The sequence below is a fragment of the Aspergillus niger genome (assembly GCF_000002855.4).
Source record: "Aspergillus niger supercontig An02".
NCBI classification, from domain to species: domain Eukaryota; kingdom Fungi; phylum Ascomycota; class Eurotiomycetes; order Eurotiales; family Aspergillaceae; genus Aspergillus; species Aspergillus niger.
This window is the reverse complement of record NT_166519.1, coordinates 1,153,783-1,172,569: the sequence shown is the minus strand read 5'-3', so window position 1 is coordinate 1,172,569 and position 18,787 is coordinate 1,153,783. Positions and strand designations below refer to the sequence as shown.

General features: G+C 50.8%; 8 protein-coding genes across 8 annotated transcripts; 3 read left to right on the top strand and 5 right to left on the bottom strand.

The window, feature by feature from the left end:
* Window positions 1-2: 2 nt before the first annotated feature.
* An02g04920 (uncharacterized protein) lies at window positions 3-1,274 on the top strand (the record flags this gene model as incomplete). Its single annotated transcript, XM_001399593.3, has 1 exon — window positions 3-1,274. A coding segment is annotated over one exon (1,272 nt), but the record flags the coding sequence as incomplete, so codon positions are not given.
* A 342-nt stretch (window positions 1,275-1,616) lies between these two features.
* An02g04910 (uncharacterized protein) lies at window positions 1,617-5,131 on the bottom strand (the record flags this gene model as incomplete). Its single annotated transcript, XM_059746273.1, has 13 exons — window positions 1,617-1,686; window positions 2,016-2,089; window positions 2,255-2,347; window positions 2,394-2,418; window positions 2,512-2,524; window positions 2,622-2,781; window positions 2,846-3,328; window positions 3,390-3,469; window positions 3,520-3,979; window positions 4,029-4,287; window positions 4,338-4,578; window positions 4,651-4,910; window positions 5,061-5,131. 13 exons carry the CDS (start codon window positions 5,129-5,131, stop codon window positions 1,617-1,619), a joined length of 2,289 nt encoding a protein of 762 aa, XP_059605139.1.
* A 1,549-nt stretch (window positions 5,132-6,680) lies between these two features.
* Window positions 6,681-7,914, bottom strand: pgaB (endopolygalacturonases pgaB-Aspergillus niger; the record flags this gene model as incomplete). The annotated part of the gene is made up of 3 exons (XM_001399591.3): window positions 6,681-7,145; window positions 7,221-7,637; window positions 7,708-7,914. The coding sequence occupies 3 exons, from the start codon at window positions 7,912-7,914 to the stop codon at window positions 6,681-6,683; spliced, it is 1,089 nt and encodes a 362-aa protein (XP_001399628.1).
* Window positions 7,915-8,598: 684 nt separating this feature from the next.
* On the bottom strand, window positions 8,599-10,171 carry An02g04890 (hypothetical protein; the record flags this gene model as incomplete). The annotated part of the gene is made up of 8 exons (XM_059746272.1): window positions 8,599-8,700; window positions 8,738-8,833; window positions 9,105-9,161; window positions 9,264-9,319; window positions 9,441-9,731; window positions 9,832-9,892; window positions 9,944-10,036; window positions 10,163-10,171. 8 exons carry the CDS (start codon window positions 10,169-10,171, stop codon window positions 8,599-8,601), a joined length of 765 nt encoding a protein of 254 aa, XP_059605138.1.
* Window positions 10,172-11,711: 1,540 nt separating this feature from the next.
* Window positions 11,712-13,846, bottom strand: An02g04880 (uncharacterized protein; the record flags this gene model as incomplete). Its single annotated transcript, XM_001399589.3, has 4 exons — window positions 11,712-11,718; window positions 11,777-12,190; window positions 12,245-13,539; window positions 13,622-13,846. The coding sequence occupies 4 exons, from the start codon at window positions 13,844-13,846 to the stop codon at window positions 11,712-11,714; spliced, it is 1,941 nt and encodes a 646-aa protein (XP_001399626.1).
* Window positions 13,847-14,378: 532 nt separating this feature from the next.
* An02g04870 (uncharacterized protein) lies at window positions 14,379-15,468 on the top strand (the record flags this gene model as incomplete). Its single annotated transcript, XM_059746271.1, has 2 exons — window positions 14,379-14,651; window positions 14,722-15,468. 2 exons carry the CDS (start codon window positions 14,379-14,381, stop codon window positions 15,466-15,468), a joined length of 1,020 nt encoding a protein of 339 aa, XP_059605137.1.
* A 269-nt stretch (window positions 15,469-15,737) lies between these two features.
* Window positions 15,738-16,847, bottom strand: An02g04860 (uncharacterized protein; the record flags this gene model as incomplete). The annotated part of the gene is made up of 4 exons (XM_001399587.3): window positions 15,738-15,887; window positions 15,945-16,564; window positions 16,635-16,777; window positions 16,843-16,847. The coding sequence occupies 4 exons, from the start codon at window positions 16,845-16,847 to the stop codon at window positions 15,738-15,740; spliced, it is 918 nt and encodes a 305-aa protein (XP_001399624.1).
* Window positions 16,848-17,489: 642 nt separating this feature from the next.
* On the top strand, window positions 17,490-18,575 carry An02g04850 (uncharacterized protein; the record flags this gene model as incomplete). Its single annotated transcript, XM_001399586.3, has 2 exons — window positions 17,490-17,604; window positions 17,971-18,575. 2 exons carry the CDS (start codon window positions 17,490-17,492, stop codon window positions 18,573-18,575), a joined length of 720 nt encoding a protein of 239 aa, XP_001399623.1.
* Between the last annotated feature and the right edge of the window lie 212 nt (window positions 18,576-18,787).

Here is an 18,787-nt window from a genome sequence, read left to right as displayed (position 1 = left end):
TGGTGTACCAACCATCCGGCATGAGTCGCTACGAACATGGGCCCCCGCCGTCCTCGTCAGCGTACGCCTACAACCCATCCTCGTATGCGCCTTCTCATTACTCGCAACAGTCGCCTTATTACAGCGGCATGTCCGACTACGGCGCCCCTTCCGAGCATCGACAGGAGCGATCGGTTTCCAGCACGCGGGATGGGCGGGGGCGCCGCCCGTCTGTATACGGTGCGCCTGTGGTTGATTACGACTCTCCCTCAGCTGCCTTTGATGATGACGAGCCCTTGGACGCTGCCCCTCCTGCGCCGCCACCACCACCTCGGGAGCCTCGCCCCCGCCTTCCCTCTCATTCTTCCCATGATCGCGACGAGGACTACTACCGTCGGCCACCACTGAAGCACAAGAACACCCCGCATATCATCCAGAAACGCCCAGAGCCGCGCAAGGGTGTATCTGCACCATCCGTCACGTCCGGGCACTCTGCTAGGTCCTTTGACATGGCTGACATGAAGGATGCTTTGCCTGACGGCTACGGCTACCGGCGGTCCTCCCGGGAGACGGTCGTGCCGGCGCGAAGCCGCAGCTACCGGCGCCCTACAGCGTATCACGACTCTGCTAGACCCTCGCGGATTGCCGTGGAGAACTCTCGTCGCCGTCAGCCAACTATCTACGACTTCCCAGACGACGATGATGATGAAGACGACGATGACGAGGAAGAGGATGACGAGATGGATGAGAAGCATCGCGAGGCGGAGGAGTACCAAGCTACCCGCACAGTGAAAGCACCAGTGCCCCCGGCGCCACCCGTGCCCTTGACGGCAGATGCTCTCTTCAAGGCCAAGTCCTCCCAGCGCGCCGAGAGCGACAGTGGAAGCCAGAAGAGTCGCAGCAGCCGTGGGAGCGATGCCCGCACACAGAGCGGTAGCAACGCTGGATCCAAGCCAGAAGAGGACAACAACATCGTCATGACGCTAAACGGTGTCACGATGAGTTTCCCTCAGGATGGCGGAAAGAAGATCAGTGTCCGGACCGGCGAAACTGGGGCGGTCGAGCTGAACATCGAAGGCAAACAGCGGCCGAAAAAGTATTTGACCAATGGATCGGAGTACACTGGCAGCGTGGCTCATAGTCGAAGGGAAATCGAAGATGCCCGACGGGTAAGGGAAATTGAAGATTCCCGGCGGATGAGGGAGATTGAAGATGCCCGGCGGGTACGGAGTGATCGCAAGTCAGATCGTGCCAGTCGACGCTCTAGCCGATCGACCTACGGTGGTCGATACTAGTGGTGCTTGACGACCATGATAACCTCTGGGGATATCGCTCCTACCTGTCCTAGTATTTCTTCTGATCCACGTTTTGTCTCTTGCAACCTCACGCACTTCATCGGTTAGACTTTCGGAGCAAGGAGCGCTGTTTGCTAAAAGTTCTTCTTCTGTCTTTATCGGGCGATCATTATGCGGCGGACCTCTGAACCGTCACAATACCAAAATGGACGTTTAGTCCCTTCTGCCCTAGTTCTTGAAAAAGTTGGAAGGTTCGTTTTGGGAAAAAAGAGCTCTGTTTTTGCCATGGGAGGCTATTTATTGCATTGGTATGGTTTACGACTTGGTTTTTTGTCTCGGGTGTTATAAAGAGAAGAGGCGGGTTTCACCGATCACGTCCATCATGGCGACATGATTGTATGATTCTGATGACCTGCATGACCTTTGTTTATGTCTGATGTTATGTCTTATGTTTGATGTCATGTTGATGCCCCATCATGTCCTGTGTCTGGTATTCATGTTGCGATTTTCAATGTCTGGGAGCGTTTGTATTATTTCTTTCAAATGGCCCGCCTTGTTCCTTCTGCCGTATGCTCGTCACGATATGAGTAATGGCAGAGGAAGAAGGTATACCCGGTTATGTGATTCGATGTATTTCCTTCACCCCAATTCCCCTTGAGTTATTTTCTCCTCCCCGTTGCGTAGTTGGGTCTTGCCCCTTTTCATCCAGCTTGTACCTGTGTTATCTTCATGGATACCTACCTCTGTTTGACCACCTTTGATGATTCCCCTTGCTGCTGCTGTTGGTATTCTTCAACCATCTGCTGGTGACGGAGCTATGGAATGATATTATTCCTTCCTAGCGACGATGTCTCCATACCTTGTTGTGTTTTCTATGTTGTGTTTCTCCAGCTCTAGCGATTGTTTCAATACCCTTTGATGTTCACCTTGCCCATCATCCAATACCCTAGCGAAAATACAATGAAAACAAGAAAACATACCATCCATAAAGTGTACCATTCCCATACATACCGTCTTCTAGAATTCTCAATAGCAGGTATATCAATCTTGCTTTTTGAAACATAGTATACTATCTATTACCGCCATCCACATTCACAAAATACTACTATAGACACACACCCGAGCCTTCCAACCCAAATGATCCCTACCCCAACCACAAACCTCATCACAAATCATTAATCAAAGCAAGTAAGTAGTACTAAGAGTAGTACTCAGTACACTAATCCCCCTAACCAACCTTATCGATACCACTATGCAATACATACTAAGTCCTCCTCACCACCAACGCACAATACGCAAAAAGCCGATACACAGCAATAATACCAATAAGAATCCCCACCCACTTACCCGTCCTGCCCGTAGCATAGCCATATTCCTGCAGTACGCCCGTCCCGCGGATCTTACACTCGGAGGCCAAGTCCGTCTGATACATGCATTGGCAGGATTCGCCGCAAGAGTAGGTCCTATGCTGGAATTCGTTGACCATCATGCCTTGGAAGACGTATGCCTTTCATCCGCCTATTAGTATTGGGTGTTGATGGAGGGGTGCTTGGGGGAAGGGGTGGAGGTACCTGATAATCTATATAATGGAAAACGTATTTCCAAAAGGGGTTGAGAATCTTGGGGGTCACGAGGAACCCGCCGACGCTCATCCAGAGACCGTTGGCGAAGGCGACGAGGGCGAGGGAGATGACGAAGTTGGGGAAGATGGAGGTCATGAAGACGACGAGGGATTCGGCGGCTACGAGGTCGAGGAAGAGCCACATTACCCAGGTGAAGAAGGAGGTGGCGGTGGGGTTGAAGTTGGAGAGCCAGTAGGAGATTATGGAGAAGAGGAGGGAGATCAGGACTGGATTTCTTGTTAGTGAATTGGGATGGTGGGTGGATGGGGGGCATGTACAGAGGAAGGGAAGGCCGATGATAAAGTTGGAGACAATGAAGGGCAGGGCGCCGTAGAGTCCGTTGGCGCGTTCTTTGATGAAGGTCATGCGGTCTTCGATAAAGGCGGGAACGTAGGCTACTGCCATAAAGCTCATGAAGGCGGAGCCGAAGAACTGGTGGTGGTGAAGACGTTAGCTGTGTTGTCTTGATTAGTGACTTGCGAAGGGGGCTTACGATTGCGTTGATAAAGGGCTGAATGTAGCTCTGTTCGGTGTGCAGACGCAGCCAGACGGTTCCCATCATGATTGCCAGCCCTAATGGATAGGTCAGTTTCGTCTCCCCTGTAGATGGCCGATATACATACCCAGGTACATGGCGATACGGATGCCGTATGCCACAACATCACGGTAACTCTTGATGAAGGAGCGGTGCAGGAGGGTAAGAGTGATGCTGAGAATACCCGGGCGACTTAGCTCGTCCATTTCAGTTTTAGCTGCTTGTTTCTCGGATACCATGGTCCGCTGCGAGACCTGGTCTGTCAGCGCTGCGGCATTGGAGGATTCAGCCCAGCTTGTATGAATCCGCTGGACCTGATCCTTGGACATGGTTTGTGTGCTGCCTAAGAAATCGGAGCTGACAAGATCGAGGATAAACTCGGCTGGGTTGGTGTTCATTGGAAGCGAGTAGCCAATAGTGTCAAAATAGGTCGGCACATCTGTCACAGGACCTAAGTAGCACGTTTTTCCGCTCGAGAGGAGGAGCAGCTTATCGAAAAGCTGGAATGTAGTCGTGGACGGCTGGTGAATACTAGCAATTATGATGAGCTGTGAGATGTTAGCCTGGTTGGACTTCTCCGAATGAATGTTAGCGTACGTTGTTCGCAACCGCCATCTCCTTGACGTAGGAGATGACCTCAAAGCTAGCAGACGAGTCCAGTCCGCTCGTCGGTTCATCCAAAAACAGAATCTTAGGGCACGTCATGAGTTGACTTGCCACGCTGACACGCCGTTTCTGACCACCACTGATTCCCTTGCGAATGGGCGTGCCGACCAAAGTAGATGCCTGGTTCTGGATTCCAAAAGCTTGTAAAAGAGACTGAATGCGCTCCTTCCGTTGAAGCTTCGTAACGGAGCTAATTCATTAGCACTACCGCCAGTCACCACAGCATAGGAAAAGACACACCTGGGCAACGAGAGATCTGCGGCGAATTTCAGTGTCTCGCGCACCGTCAGCGACCCGATCAGCGCATCCTCCTGCTCCACGTAAGAAGTAAGTCGGCCAAACGTCGCATTATCAACAGTCTTCCCGTCTATATAGCAATCTCCAGTCGTCTTTGCTCCCGATGATGCTGCGCGACGAGCCAGAACGTTAAGTAGTGTAGTCTTGCCGCATCCCGAGGGACCCATCAGAGCGACTAGTTCGCCTATTCATTGGTAGAGTTAATCGGGTGTTCGTCCGGGATGGATACATAGAGTTCCGGGAAGTAGCCACCAACCTTGCTGAACTGACCCGCTGATTCCATCGATCAGGTTCCGGGGCTGTTTAGTATGGCGGTCCTTGACGGTGACGGTGAGATTTCGCCAGGAAAAGTCGTTGACGGTATTATTCTTAAAGAAGCTGGAACTTTCGTTGCGCTCGAGGTCAGAACCATCGAGCTTAGATGAGAGGTCATCCATTTCTTGTGGCCTCGAATCGATGGATGAGGTCCGGAGTATAGTAAGTGGTGGTCGGCGACAGCTTGGAATATGGGAATAGCTGAAGATTTCACAGTGCTACACCTCCGAGCATGACTCGAAGTCTCTGTGGTAGTCAGAACAGCAGATAGTAGTAGTATAGCTGTCAAGCAGAATGAAAACAGAAAGGATCAGAAAGAGGAGGGAAAGCCGAAGTAAATAAACGACTCACAGACCACTGCAAGAGAACCCCGGTCCGGTCACAAGGGAGGGACAGCGAGACGCAGCTAAGCTCCAGCTCATTACATCCATACTAAAAAAAAAAAAGAATGCCATGTGGGAATTTGGGTGAACTTCTCCGTGATGCTCGTGTTGCTTCGCTGCCACACTTAGGGACCCAAGATGAGAGTCTTGTTGGTTCAGGTCCCCGAAGCCCGCGCGCAGGTCGCCACATTCACCTCCAAGCCCGAGGACGCCGTCTTCGCCCGTTCGCAACGATCATAAGCTGACTGAGCCACGATGAACTAACTATCTCGATAAGTAGACTAAGTTAAACCATTAGTTTGTTGAGCGGGTGGATCGCCGTGGGGGTCCACCTGGAGAAGAAGGAATCTGAGAACGCCGTTCGTGCTGAAGCGAACGCCTTGTGGGCGGGAAAAAAGCAAGCATGGGGGAACTATTAGCGATGGACTGGAACCAGTCAGTCTCCAGACACCGATGGTCATGGTTAGTGATTGGTGGCATCTCCTCCAGACCCTGGACAGGATTCTTATCAGCTCCTGCTATTAAATGACTAGTCTTGCCAGCTGAACAGCATCCAAAGGAAAATCGTCCATCAGGCTGAAAGGACCCCTCTCTCTTTCTACGACTCGGCCAAAGTTTCCCTCCCTTCGAATTCCAGTCACTCATAATAAACTAGACCAGGTTTATCTTTTCTACCAGCAGTAGTAAATACTTAATACATCGTGAGTTACAAGGCTTTCAGCCCCGCCATGTCATCGGGGACCTGCTTATTCCCCCCTCCTCTCCTCTTCTGTGCATGTGATGAGAAAGAGATACTATCTCCCCAATAGATTTCTAAATGAGTACTAACCTACCTACCAACCTCCTCCAGTCACATCTTCCATCCCTATCTTCCAATATAAGCCCATAGATTGCATGATAGCAAACAATGTGATATGTGCCTCCCTCTCTGTACCTGGCTGGCATCACATCTTGGTGTAACGGTCGCTTGCCGATCCCCTACCCACTCCGTCTTAGTCCAAGATGCACAATGCAATTCATCCTGACTACATCACCGCTCCTTTTTTTTCCCCCATCACGCAGACGCAGGTGGAGGCTTTGTTTTGACTTTTGAGTTTGGCGGCGGAAGATTAGTGTGCGATCGGAGGCGGACGTGGCTTGAGATTGGAATGGGCTTGTCTGCTTATTGAATGGAAGAACATGTGCCTATCGATAAAGTAAAGATGTGCTAGATACGCGTCGGGAGAATAGTTTGTACTACAGCGGGTGTAAGACAGATGTGATCACAGTGAGCAGACCTGCTTGCGTGGCACTCGATGAGAGAGCCACGCCTGGTCAGTCCAGATGGAAACGCCCTCACTTTTAAATGGCGGTATATCCAAACATTAATGGGTCGGTTGTCTTCTAGATTCGCTTCCAGATACTTGATGTATTGATCACTGTACTTGGTTTGTTGATCAGTGTAAATTAGACTCGAGTCATGCATTTTTCCAATGATACACTAAAATTAAAAGCTAATACAAACACTCCCGGCGTGATGCCAGAGTCCTGAACGAGAACCTCACGCAGCCTTGCTAGGAAGGCTCAACACAGCTGGCCAGAGACCCGTTTAATCGCTGCAGGAAGCGCCCGAGGGGACGTTCTTGCACTTGCTGCTCTTCTTGCCGCCAGTCACATCAACACCGCTCCAGGTCCAGTTCGAGCAGCTGCCGGAACCGCACAGGATGTAGATGTCAGTACCAGAGCTCTTGACGCTGCCGGTGACCTTCTTGAAAGTGATGTCCTCAACCTTGACACCGTTGGTGGGCGTGCCGGTGGGGCTGCCGTTCTCGTAGTCCTGCTCAACGACAATACCGTACTTGCTGATGTCGGACAGGGTGATGTCCTCAAACTTGACGTTCTCGACAGTGCCAGTCTTGCCGTAGATGGTCTTGATGCGGACACCGTTCTGGGAGTTGAGCACCTTGGAGTTGGAGATGGTCACGTCGTTGACGGTGTTGTCACTGCGGCCACCGATGGAACCGATGGAGAGACCGTGGCCACCATCACAGTAGCCGTTGGTGAAGGTGATGTGCTGTGTTCTAGTCAGTCTCTAATCACGTGTGGCTACGGGACAGTGGCAGCGCGATGGGGCAAGACATATACATACCTCACCCGAGTTGATGGCCAGGCAGTCATCCTGGTTGTAGACGGTGGCACCGTCAATGGTGATGTAGGTACTCTGGCCAATGTCAAAGGCATCGGTGTTGTGACCCTTGCTGGTACCGGCGGAGTTGTCGATGGTCACATCGGTGATGGTCAGGTGGTCGGCCAGAATGCTGAAACCCTGGACAGGGGTGTTGTAGACCTTCAGGCCGGTGATGCTGGACTGGTCGAGCTTGTGGGCCTGGAAGAACTTGGGCTTGGTCTTGCCACCGTTGCTACCCTTGCCGTCCCACCAGCGAGCACCGTCGCAGTTGATCTTGGCACCGGAGGCCTGCTTGACGGTGATGTCGGTACCGGACATGGAGATCAGGGGACCCTTCCATTCCTTGTAGCCGAAGGTGGTCTCACCCTCGAAGATGACCTGTGAGGGAAGAGAGTTAGTTGGTCCAATCGGAGTAGGAAGAGTACTATGGGAGCTAGAGAAGACGTACGGTGGTACCCTTCTTGAGGCCAGTCAAGTCAAGAGTCTCACCAGCGGGGACCGCGATGTTGTCGAGGGTGATGGTGGAGCAAGAGGACTTGCCGGACTTGGCAGCAGAGGCGGAGGTGAAAGTGCAGGAGCGCTTCTCGAGAGGAGCAGCGGCGGCCAGCGCAGCGCCCATAGTGGCGGCCACAACGGCGTTCTGGAGGAAATGCATGATGATAATGAAGGAATGGAACCTGGATCAACCGGGTACGATTAAGGAAGGACTAGAGAGAAGCTGGGAAAGGAAAGACAAGAAAGAGAGACTGAGAGCGTGATGAGGGAATGGAAGAGAACCCATGGAGACGGATACAAAGGTTCTATAAGTAGGTTTTTCATTTGACTTGTTGTGTCCTCCACTCTTCTCCTTTTCTTGGATATTACGGCGAGACATCGGAAGTATGAGAATGGGATCAGGACCCTGGAAGTCACATCGAACGATCGAAGGGACTGGATGGAGACGGCGGTTTGAGGATGAAATGAAGTGGGATCTAGACTTGCACGGAACAGGAAGGAAGGCCAGCCAAGCTCGCTAAGCTCGAAGAAAAGACAGGGTCCGATGGATCCCAAAAGGGCAGTAGCGCCCAGTAGGGCCAGCGCGCCTTCCCCACTCGGGAACCTTTAGGCATCCGGGTTTTTGCTACTTTCGGCGCCATCCCGAGACATTCCTTTATTATGCTTTCGCTTCTTTTCTTATCGATCGCGTTATTATCGCTGATGGTAAATTCTCGGCAGTTGCGTTATTTGCCGGCTTCTTCTTCCTCGGCTGGTGAGAAAAAGAGAGCAATGAACACTTGACATATGGTTCTCGGGAACACCCTCATGATCGGCAGCATTGGCATCTCGACGATCCCTAGCCCTACTGCCCTAAAGACTCGGCCTCCCGAGGCATCCGAGGCGGATACATAGAATCTTCCAAGCCCACCAAAACGAGAATGAACCCATCTCCGTAGTTCTCACCCTGAAACAAGCGGATCACGTTGCTAGTCCACATTAACCAGGGGTTCGTTAGCTGGCAGTTTCTGCACAGGATGCAAATGCCAAGCTTCCATATTATCCTCCTTCCACCACGCGCTAGGCAACCATTCGTGGCACTAAATCTCCTCCAATATCAACCACTGGATTAATTAATTAATAATATGCCATAGGCACTGGTTGGTCGGGTTTTTTCCGGAGAAAATATTCAAAGATACCCTCCTAACAATAGATTAAATTATCTGGGATACCAATATAGCGTGTCTAGGAAGTAGGAAGATTCAATCCAAGGCAGGGGAATACTAATATCTACTTCAAAGCACCAGCGGGACTCTGTTCGGTAACTAGTGTTGCCGATCCCCGACAACATATGGGCTACCATGCTTTCACGAGTGTTTGCTGGAAGAGCAGCAGCTTCTCAGTCGAGATTCCGGGGCCACTGTTCTCCTCTAGTGTTCAAATTGCGTTCCCTTGGATAGGAAGCCATCTTGCCTGATGCTGTCATTCTCAGCCACCGACTAGTCAGTTTAAGACAACAAGATGATTTACATGACTAGTGTATCTGTTCAAACGTGTCGGGGCTCCAAGAACCTTCAAGTGTGGACCTCGAGACGAGCGATGGAATGCAAATTAGCTGGTCTGCAACGGTCAATTCATGTCCGGATGTACAGGGACCGAAAGGCAAGCTCCTTCCAGCATTCTTATTCTTATTGCAGATACCCTAACTGGCTAGCCTTCCAAGTCTTCCGCTTACAAATGCAAGCCACAATGGATCCCTTGTCGCACCATAAACTAACCGGTCAGTCGTCCGAGCTTGAGTGCTTATACCTCTACTACACACATCCAATATAGTATACGAATAGACACGACCATCGCAGTTGACAAAGGTGTGCCCAGGCAATAACACAGGGACTACAAAGCCAACTATGATTGCCGGGAAATCAGAAGCTGCAGCCCAGAGACAAAGCATTGTCTCTTGGAAGCCCTTACAACAACCGACAACTGCTGAATTAGCTTCTAGAAGATACAGAACCCCCCCATTAGACAGATTCCTACAATAACTGAGGTGCAGCAAGGAAATCGCTCCACACTACTTTACGTTTCCTTCATATGTCACGTCTGGAACCCCACTCCCCACTATCTGACACTAGGTATCTGCCGGCAAAGTTAGCCCATTCCTTCAGCTAGTATAATCAAAAGTTTGCCCCTGAAGCACACCACCATATAACCGGATGCATATCGAAGCACGCTAGACGGTTACTCACAGTGGATAGTCGGACACTTCCTCTAATCAAGGTACTAAGCGCTAGGAAGCGGAAAGCCTATGAGATTTATGAAGGCTCCATTCACCCGAGAAGCCAAGCCAACCGATGACACTTGACGTGAGCAAAACCGTATTCGATAAGTCAGACTTGGAGAATTCAGGAAAATGGTGAGCTATTGGAAACCAGTTTCATTCTGATTATCTTGGTCTCCTTACGGATTAACGGAAGTATATCACCAACGTCCGAGGAGAAACGAGCCTGTTCCGAACTGCGATTTGAGGATGTTCCGTAGGATTTCCGACGTTCAATTAAAAGGAAACATGCAGATTCGTATTTCCATGATGGGATTAGAGAAGGGCTACAAGTGCCATCAAGACAAGAGCGATAGGAAGCGTACTATGACAGCCTTTCTATATTCCAAAGGGTATCTAATTGGTAGAAATGATAAATCAAACTCTCATGCTACAAGTCATGCCTCGTCAACTCACTCGACTACGACGGTCACTTTGGTTACATAAGACCATAACCGAATAAACACATGCATAAAATTTCGACCGCTTTAACTCACAGTCCGAGCATGATCCTAATGATTCAATATAGCGAAGAGACGTAAACAATTCAAGCTCAGTGGTCAGATTTGCATTGTTCACCAAGGACATATACGTACCTGATGAGCAGTATCGTGTAGAATTGCTTTTCCTTTCTTTGACTACTAAATGGTGGTATCAAAGCCAAAGGAAAGTTCACTGGGTTGTTCTTTACTTTTCTATGCCTGAATATTATGTAGTGCGTGGGCTAACTAAACCACCATTGAGGTAACTATGCATACTACGAGATGTATTCTTACTATTAATGGATATGAATCCTCCCCAATTGCTAATATTACCATGTTATCTATTATGATTGCTGGAGACCTAGTACTACAGTTAACCAACATTATTAAGATAATCTGTGGTTCATCCGTCGGACTTTAACTTCAACCAAGATATATATACCAGTAGCCTTCAAATAACGATACTACACCTGAAAGAAGGACCCCTTCAAACAAATCAATCCACACCCTCAACTACTACCCATCTGCACAAAACGCAAAATACTACCAGTAGTAAGTTAATCAAAGTTACATCTTTTTCAAAACCCAAGTCTACTCAACTGTCTCATAAATCCCTCCATTCATTCTCAACACAAATCATATACTATAACCAAAATCCCCCAATGCGTACTAACCACGTGACCCACATGTTCAGACAATGCAGGACAGATTCTGAATAAACAATTTATTACTAACCAGAACTCTACTAAAAAGAAACCAAAATAAACTTTTTGCAGGATCCCGAGGATCTGGTACAACCTGCAATTGCAAAAAGCAAAGCCGATCACGATTGGTAAGTCCCCGAGGCCGAGAGTCCCCACTGGTACTGGTGTTGCCCGAGGACGGCGTCTACAAGTTACATACCCGCTCGGCTGGCTGCCTACCTTGCGGGGTTTATTTGAGTTTCGGTGATCGTTCATGGGATCTAGACTACGACCCCGATGTGAGATTCGGACGAAAGTGATGTATTGTGTCGATCACTTCGGGGTTCATGGGGCGGAGTATTATTGCGGCTTAAAGATACTACTTTCATAACTGATCCTACGGTGTGATTGAGAGTCTCTTGAACGTGATGTAAACGCTAAAAAAAATGCTTGGTATTTTGTCACACTAAATGTATATCTTTTATGGTCGCTTCCATTACATACTATAGATGATTCATTAGTATTGTGCATATTAGGCGTGGGAATCGGGGCTAAACGTACCGGTTGACAGGGCTGAGACCCAGGATGCGCATACCGTTGTGCAGCACCTGGCGGGCGGACTCGTACAGAGCCATACGGGCCTTCTTGAGCTCAGGCTCGCTACCAACAACCTTGAGCACATCGTAGCTGGAGCTAAGCACGTGGGTCATGCGGAACAGGTAGGTGAGGATAGTAGTGGGCTCCAGGGTGCGGGTCGTGTTGAGCAGCACATCGGGCCACTGGGCGAGCAGACGAGCAAGGTCGGTAGCGTGGGTCTCGGTCAGGAGGCTCAGGTTGGCCGTGTCGAGCTCGTCGACGTTCAGGCCGGACTTGCGCACAATGGAGCAGAGACGGGCGTGAGCGTATTGCAGGTAAGGACCGGTGTCACCCTCGAAAGAGGTCATGGCATCCAGGTTGAAGTCATAGCCGTTGATACTGTGTTTCGTTAGCAAATTGAGAGGCTATCATGGGGCAAAGGGATGTACGTACCGCTTTCCGGTCATGTCCTGAACCATGACGGAGGACATACCCAGGATGTCAGCAGTGCCCTCAGGGTCGGCGACCTGCTCGTACTTCTCGGTGTTCTTCTTCATGACTTCGTGCATCTTGTCACGGACATCCTGGAGGATGTCGTCCAAGAACTTGACAGTACCCTTACGGGTGCTCATACCGCGCACCATACCGAAGTTGATGTGCTGGCAGCGGCTGGCCAGATCCTTGTAGCCCATGAGTTCAGTGATCTTGAACAGCTGAGCCAAGTGGAGGTCCTGCTGAGCGGCAACGACGTAGATCATCTTGTCAAACTTGTAGGCCTCCTCACGCTCGAGGATGGCACCAATATCACGGGTCAGGTAGAGAGGAGTGCCGTCCTTGCGGACAATGATGGCCTTTCCAAGCTTCTTGGCGCCGTGCTTGGTGAAGTCGACGATGACAGCACCTTCGGACTTCTCGGACACGCCGACCTTCTCCATGGTCTCGTAAGCGGAGGTCATGCTCTCCTGCTTGATCTGAGACTCTCCAGAGTAGACGTCAAAGTCAATGTTCAAACGAGCATAGGTCTGTCTGTACTTCTCGATACTGAGCTCACGGAACCGGCGCCAGAGAGCAAGAGCCTCCTGGTTACCATCCTCCATGCTCTTGAAGTAACGGCGGGCGTTCTCGTCCTCACTGGCATCAACAAGCTTGGCAAGCTCCTTCTCTTGCTCGGCGGCGTCCTCGCCCTTCTCCTTCTTGGCCTTGATCTGCTCCTTGAGCTCCTTGATGGGGCCCTCCTGCTCGGAGACAATGCCGTTGATCTTGACGTAGACGTTGAACAGGTGGTTGATGGGGTCCTTGGTCAGCTCCTCCTCGCTACCGAACATCTTGAAACCATTGGCAAGCAGACCGTACTGCTTACCCCAATCACCAAGGTAGTTCATCTTGATGACGTCCCATCCCATGACCGTGTAGAGGTTGGCAAGGAAACCACCGATGATGGTACTGCGCAGGTGACCAGCATGGAAGGGCTTGGCGATGTTGGGAGACGAGAACTCGACGATGATCCGCTTGCGACCCTTGGAGGGGTCAGCGGGGTCGCGCAGACCAACGTTGCCATTGGTACCAAAGGCAGACTTCTCCTTCAAGATACGGCTAACGACGTTGGTGGTGAGACGTTCCGGCCGGAAGAAGAACTGCATGTGAGGACCGAAGGCAACGGGGGGGAGGATGAGGTCGGACTCGGGGAACTTCTCGACGAGTTCCTTGCACAGCTCCTGGGGGTTCTTCTTGATCTGAAGAGAGGGGACCTAGAGATAACATGCTCCATTAGTCGGTGTCATGTGGCCCAACAAAATCCAATCCAATTGTGTTTTTATGATGGTCGCGTACCGGCAACACCAGGTCACCCTTGTCCAACGAGTTCGTCCATGCGATACGGGAGAAGATCTTCTCCGCGTCCAGACCGGTGATCTTGGCAAGCTCCTCCGCAATGTGCTCTCTGTAAACGTCGACGGGGTTCAGGGAGGGGAAGCAGTTGGGGAACTTGGAGGTCTCGGAGGTCGACTGGATGGAGAGTCCCTCGACGGAGACAGCGAGGTCGTAAGCGGACGTCATGGCGGCAGCTTTGTTCTTCAAAAGCGACGCGGAGGAAAAAGACGAGCGCCAGGGATTTAAATGAGCAGAAGAAAAAGCACCGCGGGCGCAGGAGCAGCGACTATTTTGTGTGTAGTATGAGCGGACAGACTGGAAAATGCCGCTGGAAAATCGGCGTGCCCCGCTTACCAGATGGCGACCCATAAATGGAGGGGAATCGAGAGCCTCGCTTTGGAGGGGGGGACTTTTTTCTTTGCTCTGAGCCTCCATTCGGCAATCGCCCATACTGCCCGGGCGGTGAGCTCTGCCCTCATGACTCATCGGAGAGAGTCACGTGAAATATAGTCATCTGACTGCTGAAACCCTCATGTCATGTGAGCGGATATGAGACCACCCCCTTCTCTGACGTCACGGTTCTCTGCAGCGCCAGCAACGCAACCTCGTGTCCCAAACCTGGCAATTACTTCTCTCAACTTCATATTAACCCCCCAAACAGCCATGCACTATCATCACCGATATATCCTGCCCTCAGTCATTCATATCCACCGCGATCATGGGTAGTAGTCGTCGTCAGGCAGCCCTATCCAAGTCTATCCAACTCGCTCTATTCCGCGACCCAGCAACCTTCCGCAAAACCCTCATCGGGCGCATCCTAGCCTTCTTCCGTATCTTCTACATTAAGCTTTTCCGATATGGAAGTCATCTTTTCCGGAAGCTGCGCAGCGAAACATGGGAGATTGACGAAAATGAGTACAAGGCGAGCTTCCGGGATGAGAAGAAAACTGTCCCGTTGAAACCAATGGGCGATCTTGGATTGTCGGGATCGGTATGAACACCACGAAAGGCCATTGGAATGTTTGTGTACTGATTGACTGCTCTGATAGACCTTCTTCCAGACCTCCAATGGCAAATTTCTTGTCAAAAGTCTCCCCCGACACTTTGAACATTCCTTTTTCCGCGAGGATCTGCTCGAGCCTTACTACGAATATATGAGCGCTCATCGCGATTCCTTATTGGTATGGATTACCGACTATGTGTATGCGCCGTATCCGACCCTCGGGAGCCTTATAGGGTCCACGCCAGCCCATCACATCATCATGGACAATATCTTGTACGGGAAAACCGAGGATCCGAACGCAGATCAATGGGAGAAATACGACCTCAAGCCGATAGACTATTTCTATCCAGAGCGGGACCTGGTACCTGATCCGCTGGTCAGCGAAGATACGCTGCGAAAGATTGCCGATCAATTTGACGACAAGATCCGGCTTTCGCAAGAACAATACGAGTCCCTGAAGCGAGTCCTGGAAGCTGACACGGACTTTCTCCGGTCGTCCAATGCAGTTGATTACTCTCTTTTCCTCGTACGGTTTCCGGCCTCCTCGCAGCCCGAGGTTGTTGGCAGGCACACTCCATGGCGCATCGGCTTAGAGTCTGCAGATGGGAAGTGGAAGTACCGTGCAGTGTTGTTGGATTTCTTCTGGGCAAGACACAAATTGCATGCCCAGGCCATGACGGGGGTGATTCAGACATTCAATGTCATTGGTCGCCAGGGGCCCATGACAATTACAACGACGGCCGACGAATACCAACAGAAGTTCCTGGCTATGGTGGATTCGATGGTGGAAGTACAGCAGTCTTAATAGACGTAATCATACAATACCTAAAGATGTTGTCTGACGCACGGCGCTCTGCGATTAATATCAAGTGACATGTATGTTGTATCCGAAATGGTAATTATTGGTCTTCTCGCATTGACTCATGACACCGTTTATCAAGCACCCAGATGACCAACGGTCGGCCCGTAACGGGCTTTTCTATCGACAATCTATCAATTACCGGAATCTGTCCTGCAGAGACAGTCTATGTCGTCCGCGCATTTCGCTCAAAGAAGTCATCTCTCATTGCTGCTTTAAAAGCAGAAGACCTGGTCCTCGAGCTTGCTGACGGGACGAGCCTTGGTGTATCCGAGAGACTCGGTGGCCTTCTTCATGGCGCTAACCATGGGAGGAGGACCGCAGAGCAGAACCTTGATGTCGCTAGAGGGAGCAGGGAGGCGCTCCTAGAGAAATCGGTTAGTGGGCAATGCAGGAAGACAGACGCTGAGGATTTGACATACCTTGATCATGTCAGGGGTGACGAAACCGACACCACCAGTCCAGCCCTCAGGAGGGTTGTTGAGGACGTAGTAGATGCGGAAGCCGTCGTCCTCCTTGGCCAGCTGCTCAAGCTCATCCTTCATGAGGATATCGTCGGGGTTCACGTTGGCGAAGATCAGGTCGACCTGGGTGGTGTCGTTTCCACCGTTACGGGGACGGTTGCGAATGATAGCCTTGATGATCTGGTACATGGGGGTGATACCAGTACCACCGGCGATCATACCAATGTGACGGCACATGTTGGGAGTGTACACCATGGCGCCCTTGGGGCCACGGACCTTCATGGTCTGACCAACCTCCAGGGTAGTCAAGTACTTGGAGATGTTACCCTGGGGGTAGGCCTTGACAAGGAGATCGAAGTAGCCAGCCTCATTGTCCGAGGAGATGGGGGTGTAGGAGCGGACAACCTCCTTACCGCCAATGGTGGCGGCAAGCGAGATGTGCTGACCGATGGGGAGACCCAGGATATCGGTGGGACGGGGCAAGGCGAAACGGTAGACAGTGACATTGTGAGAGATGTCGTTCTTCTCCTTCAAGGTGAAGTGCTGGAAATCACCGGGGTTGAGGACCTTTCTGGGCTCTAGAGAGAATTGTTGAGACTTGTCAGAAGACCGCAAACAAAGTCATACGATCAGCGTTCCTGTACGTACTGTTGCTGAAAACCTTCCAGCCCACAAGCACCGCAGCCAGAGCAACGGCAAAGGGGGTCAATTCCTGCTTGAAGAAGAAAGTTCCGGCGACAAACAGGGCCGAGGGGATGAAGGCCCCGGTGATGTTCTCGGGGGAGAAAGCACTGTTTTGCGACAACGTTTTTGTTAGCCACCCATCAGTCACGGAGCGAGTAGCACGCGCACATACCTCATATTGGCAATTCCTCCGGTAACCCCTAGGATATTAGAAAAGAATAGGAAACAAATAATAAAAAAAGGGGAGGAGGGTGAAGGGGAGAAAGGGGAAGAGGAGGGAGAGTTGAGTATTGAAAGAGAGAATGTGAGGAGATGAGGAGAGTGTCGGGGTTTTGTGACGGTAATTTTCGGTGTCGGTCACGGGAAGACAGTCCCGATCGGGCCACTGGATCGGCTTATCGATAAGTTTGTTGAGGCAAATCAATTGATTATCGGTGAAGATAATAAATTAAGAGTATGAAATGCTGCCATGGATGAATGAGTTGATCAGAATATGACCAGAGAATAATCAACCAACAACATGACAAGATTAATAGCACCTCCGATGTGCGGAGAAACCGCCCCGGTCAGCATGTGAACAGCCAACTCATTCAGTGCGCGGAATCAGTCCCGTTGGGGATTTGCTTTCCTGGGGTAAGCATTCCCGTCTTCGTTCACGGTTCCCTCGCTGCTTCTTTTTTTCCTATCTCGACAAATAATTCCGTCCTACTTGCTAGCTTTCGACTGATCCTTCCTAGCGGACCCCATCGACTGTCCGCTAGTCTAGTCATCTCCCTTCCACAGTCTCATAGACCCTTCTAAAACGGCCGACAAAAAGCCATGACTCCCGAGGAACCTCCGGCCTTCAATTTGACCGAGGTCGATCGTCAAGTCCTCGCGCAGACCGACGAGGAGTTCGTGCTTCATGACTGGGAGGATCTCAAGTCCATCATCGGTAGGTGATTTACGCATAACAGAAGTTCCCTTGAATGATTATACATACAGTAAAGTGAGCTAAAGGGAGAGGAAGAGAGAAAAAGAGAACTACTACTACCACTACTCTCTCTCTACCCCTCACATGCTCGCCTTCCCCCCGCGTCCCTACCCTTCATCCATCCATCCATTCATTCCTCGAATCCATCTCGATCATTCCGTCCATCTACCCACCCATCAACCAATATCTGATGGTTCCGCATTCCAGTCCCTGACTTTAAACTCTCTTTCCCCCATAACTCGCTATACCCCCTTTTACCCCGCAACCCATCCTCACGACTCCCAACCTAACTTCCTCCGTACTAACCCGATCACCCAAACCTTCCAGCACGCAACGATCTCGGCATCCTAAAACGGAAACCCTCCGATCTAACCCGCTACCTGGCCTGGTCTCATCAAACCAAGCAACAGTACGGCACTATCACAAACTACATCTGCCAGAAGCGTCTAGGCTGGACTATTCCCTCTTCTTCCCCTTCCTCATCATCCACCACCACTCCATCCACATCCACCCCAACTTCCTCCATCACCACTTCCACAGAAACCACCATCTTCCCCTACAAGAACCCCATCCCCTTCGCAGACCCATCCGATTACAAGATCCTGCGCAACGACTGGCCCTACGGTCTCGCGCCCGGAATCTCGCACATTGTAGTGTGGTTGCGGACTCCCGTGGCAGTCAAGGAAGAAAACGGGGACGTGACGGATGAGTCGCGGGCGTTGATAGAGGCGTTTGTGCAGCGGACGTTTGTGGATGCGGTGGTGCGGGAAGAAGGGGTGAGTGAGGCGGAGGCGAGGGATCGGGTGCTGTGGTTTAAGAATTGGGCGGCTTTGCAGAGTGTGAGGAGTTTGGAACATGTTCATGTTCTGGTTAGGGATGTGTCAGAGAGATTGTTGACTGAGTGGACCGGGGAGGAGGGGGTGAAGCGTTAACTATACAGTTGGTGTGAGATATGATGTGAAGGACGGGGACTGTTGAGATACAGTTAGATGAGTGGAGGAAGACGTCATTTATGGTATAGATCAAAGACAGACGCCATTGGATAAAACGCCAATAGAACTTGAAAAGAAAAAGAACATAAGATTGGGAATCTCGAATCAATCGAAAAAAAAGTATCTCGACCGGACCTGAAAGATCTGTAGCG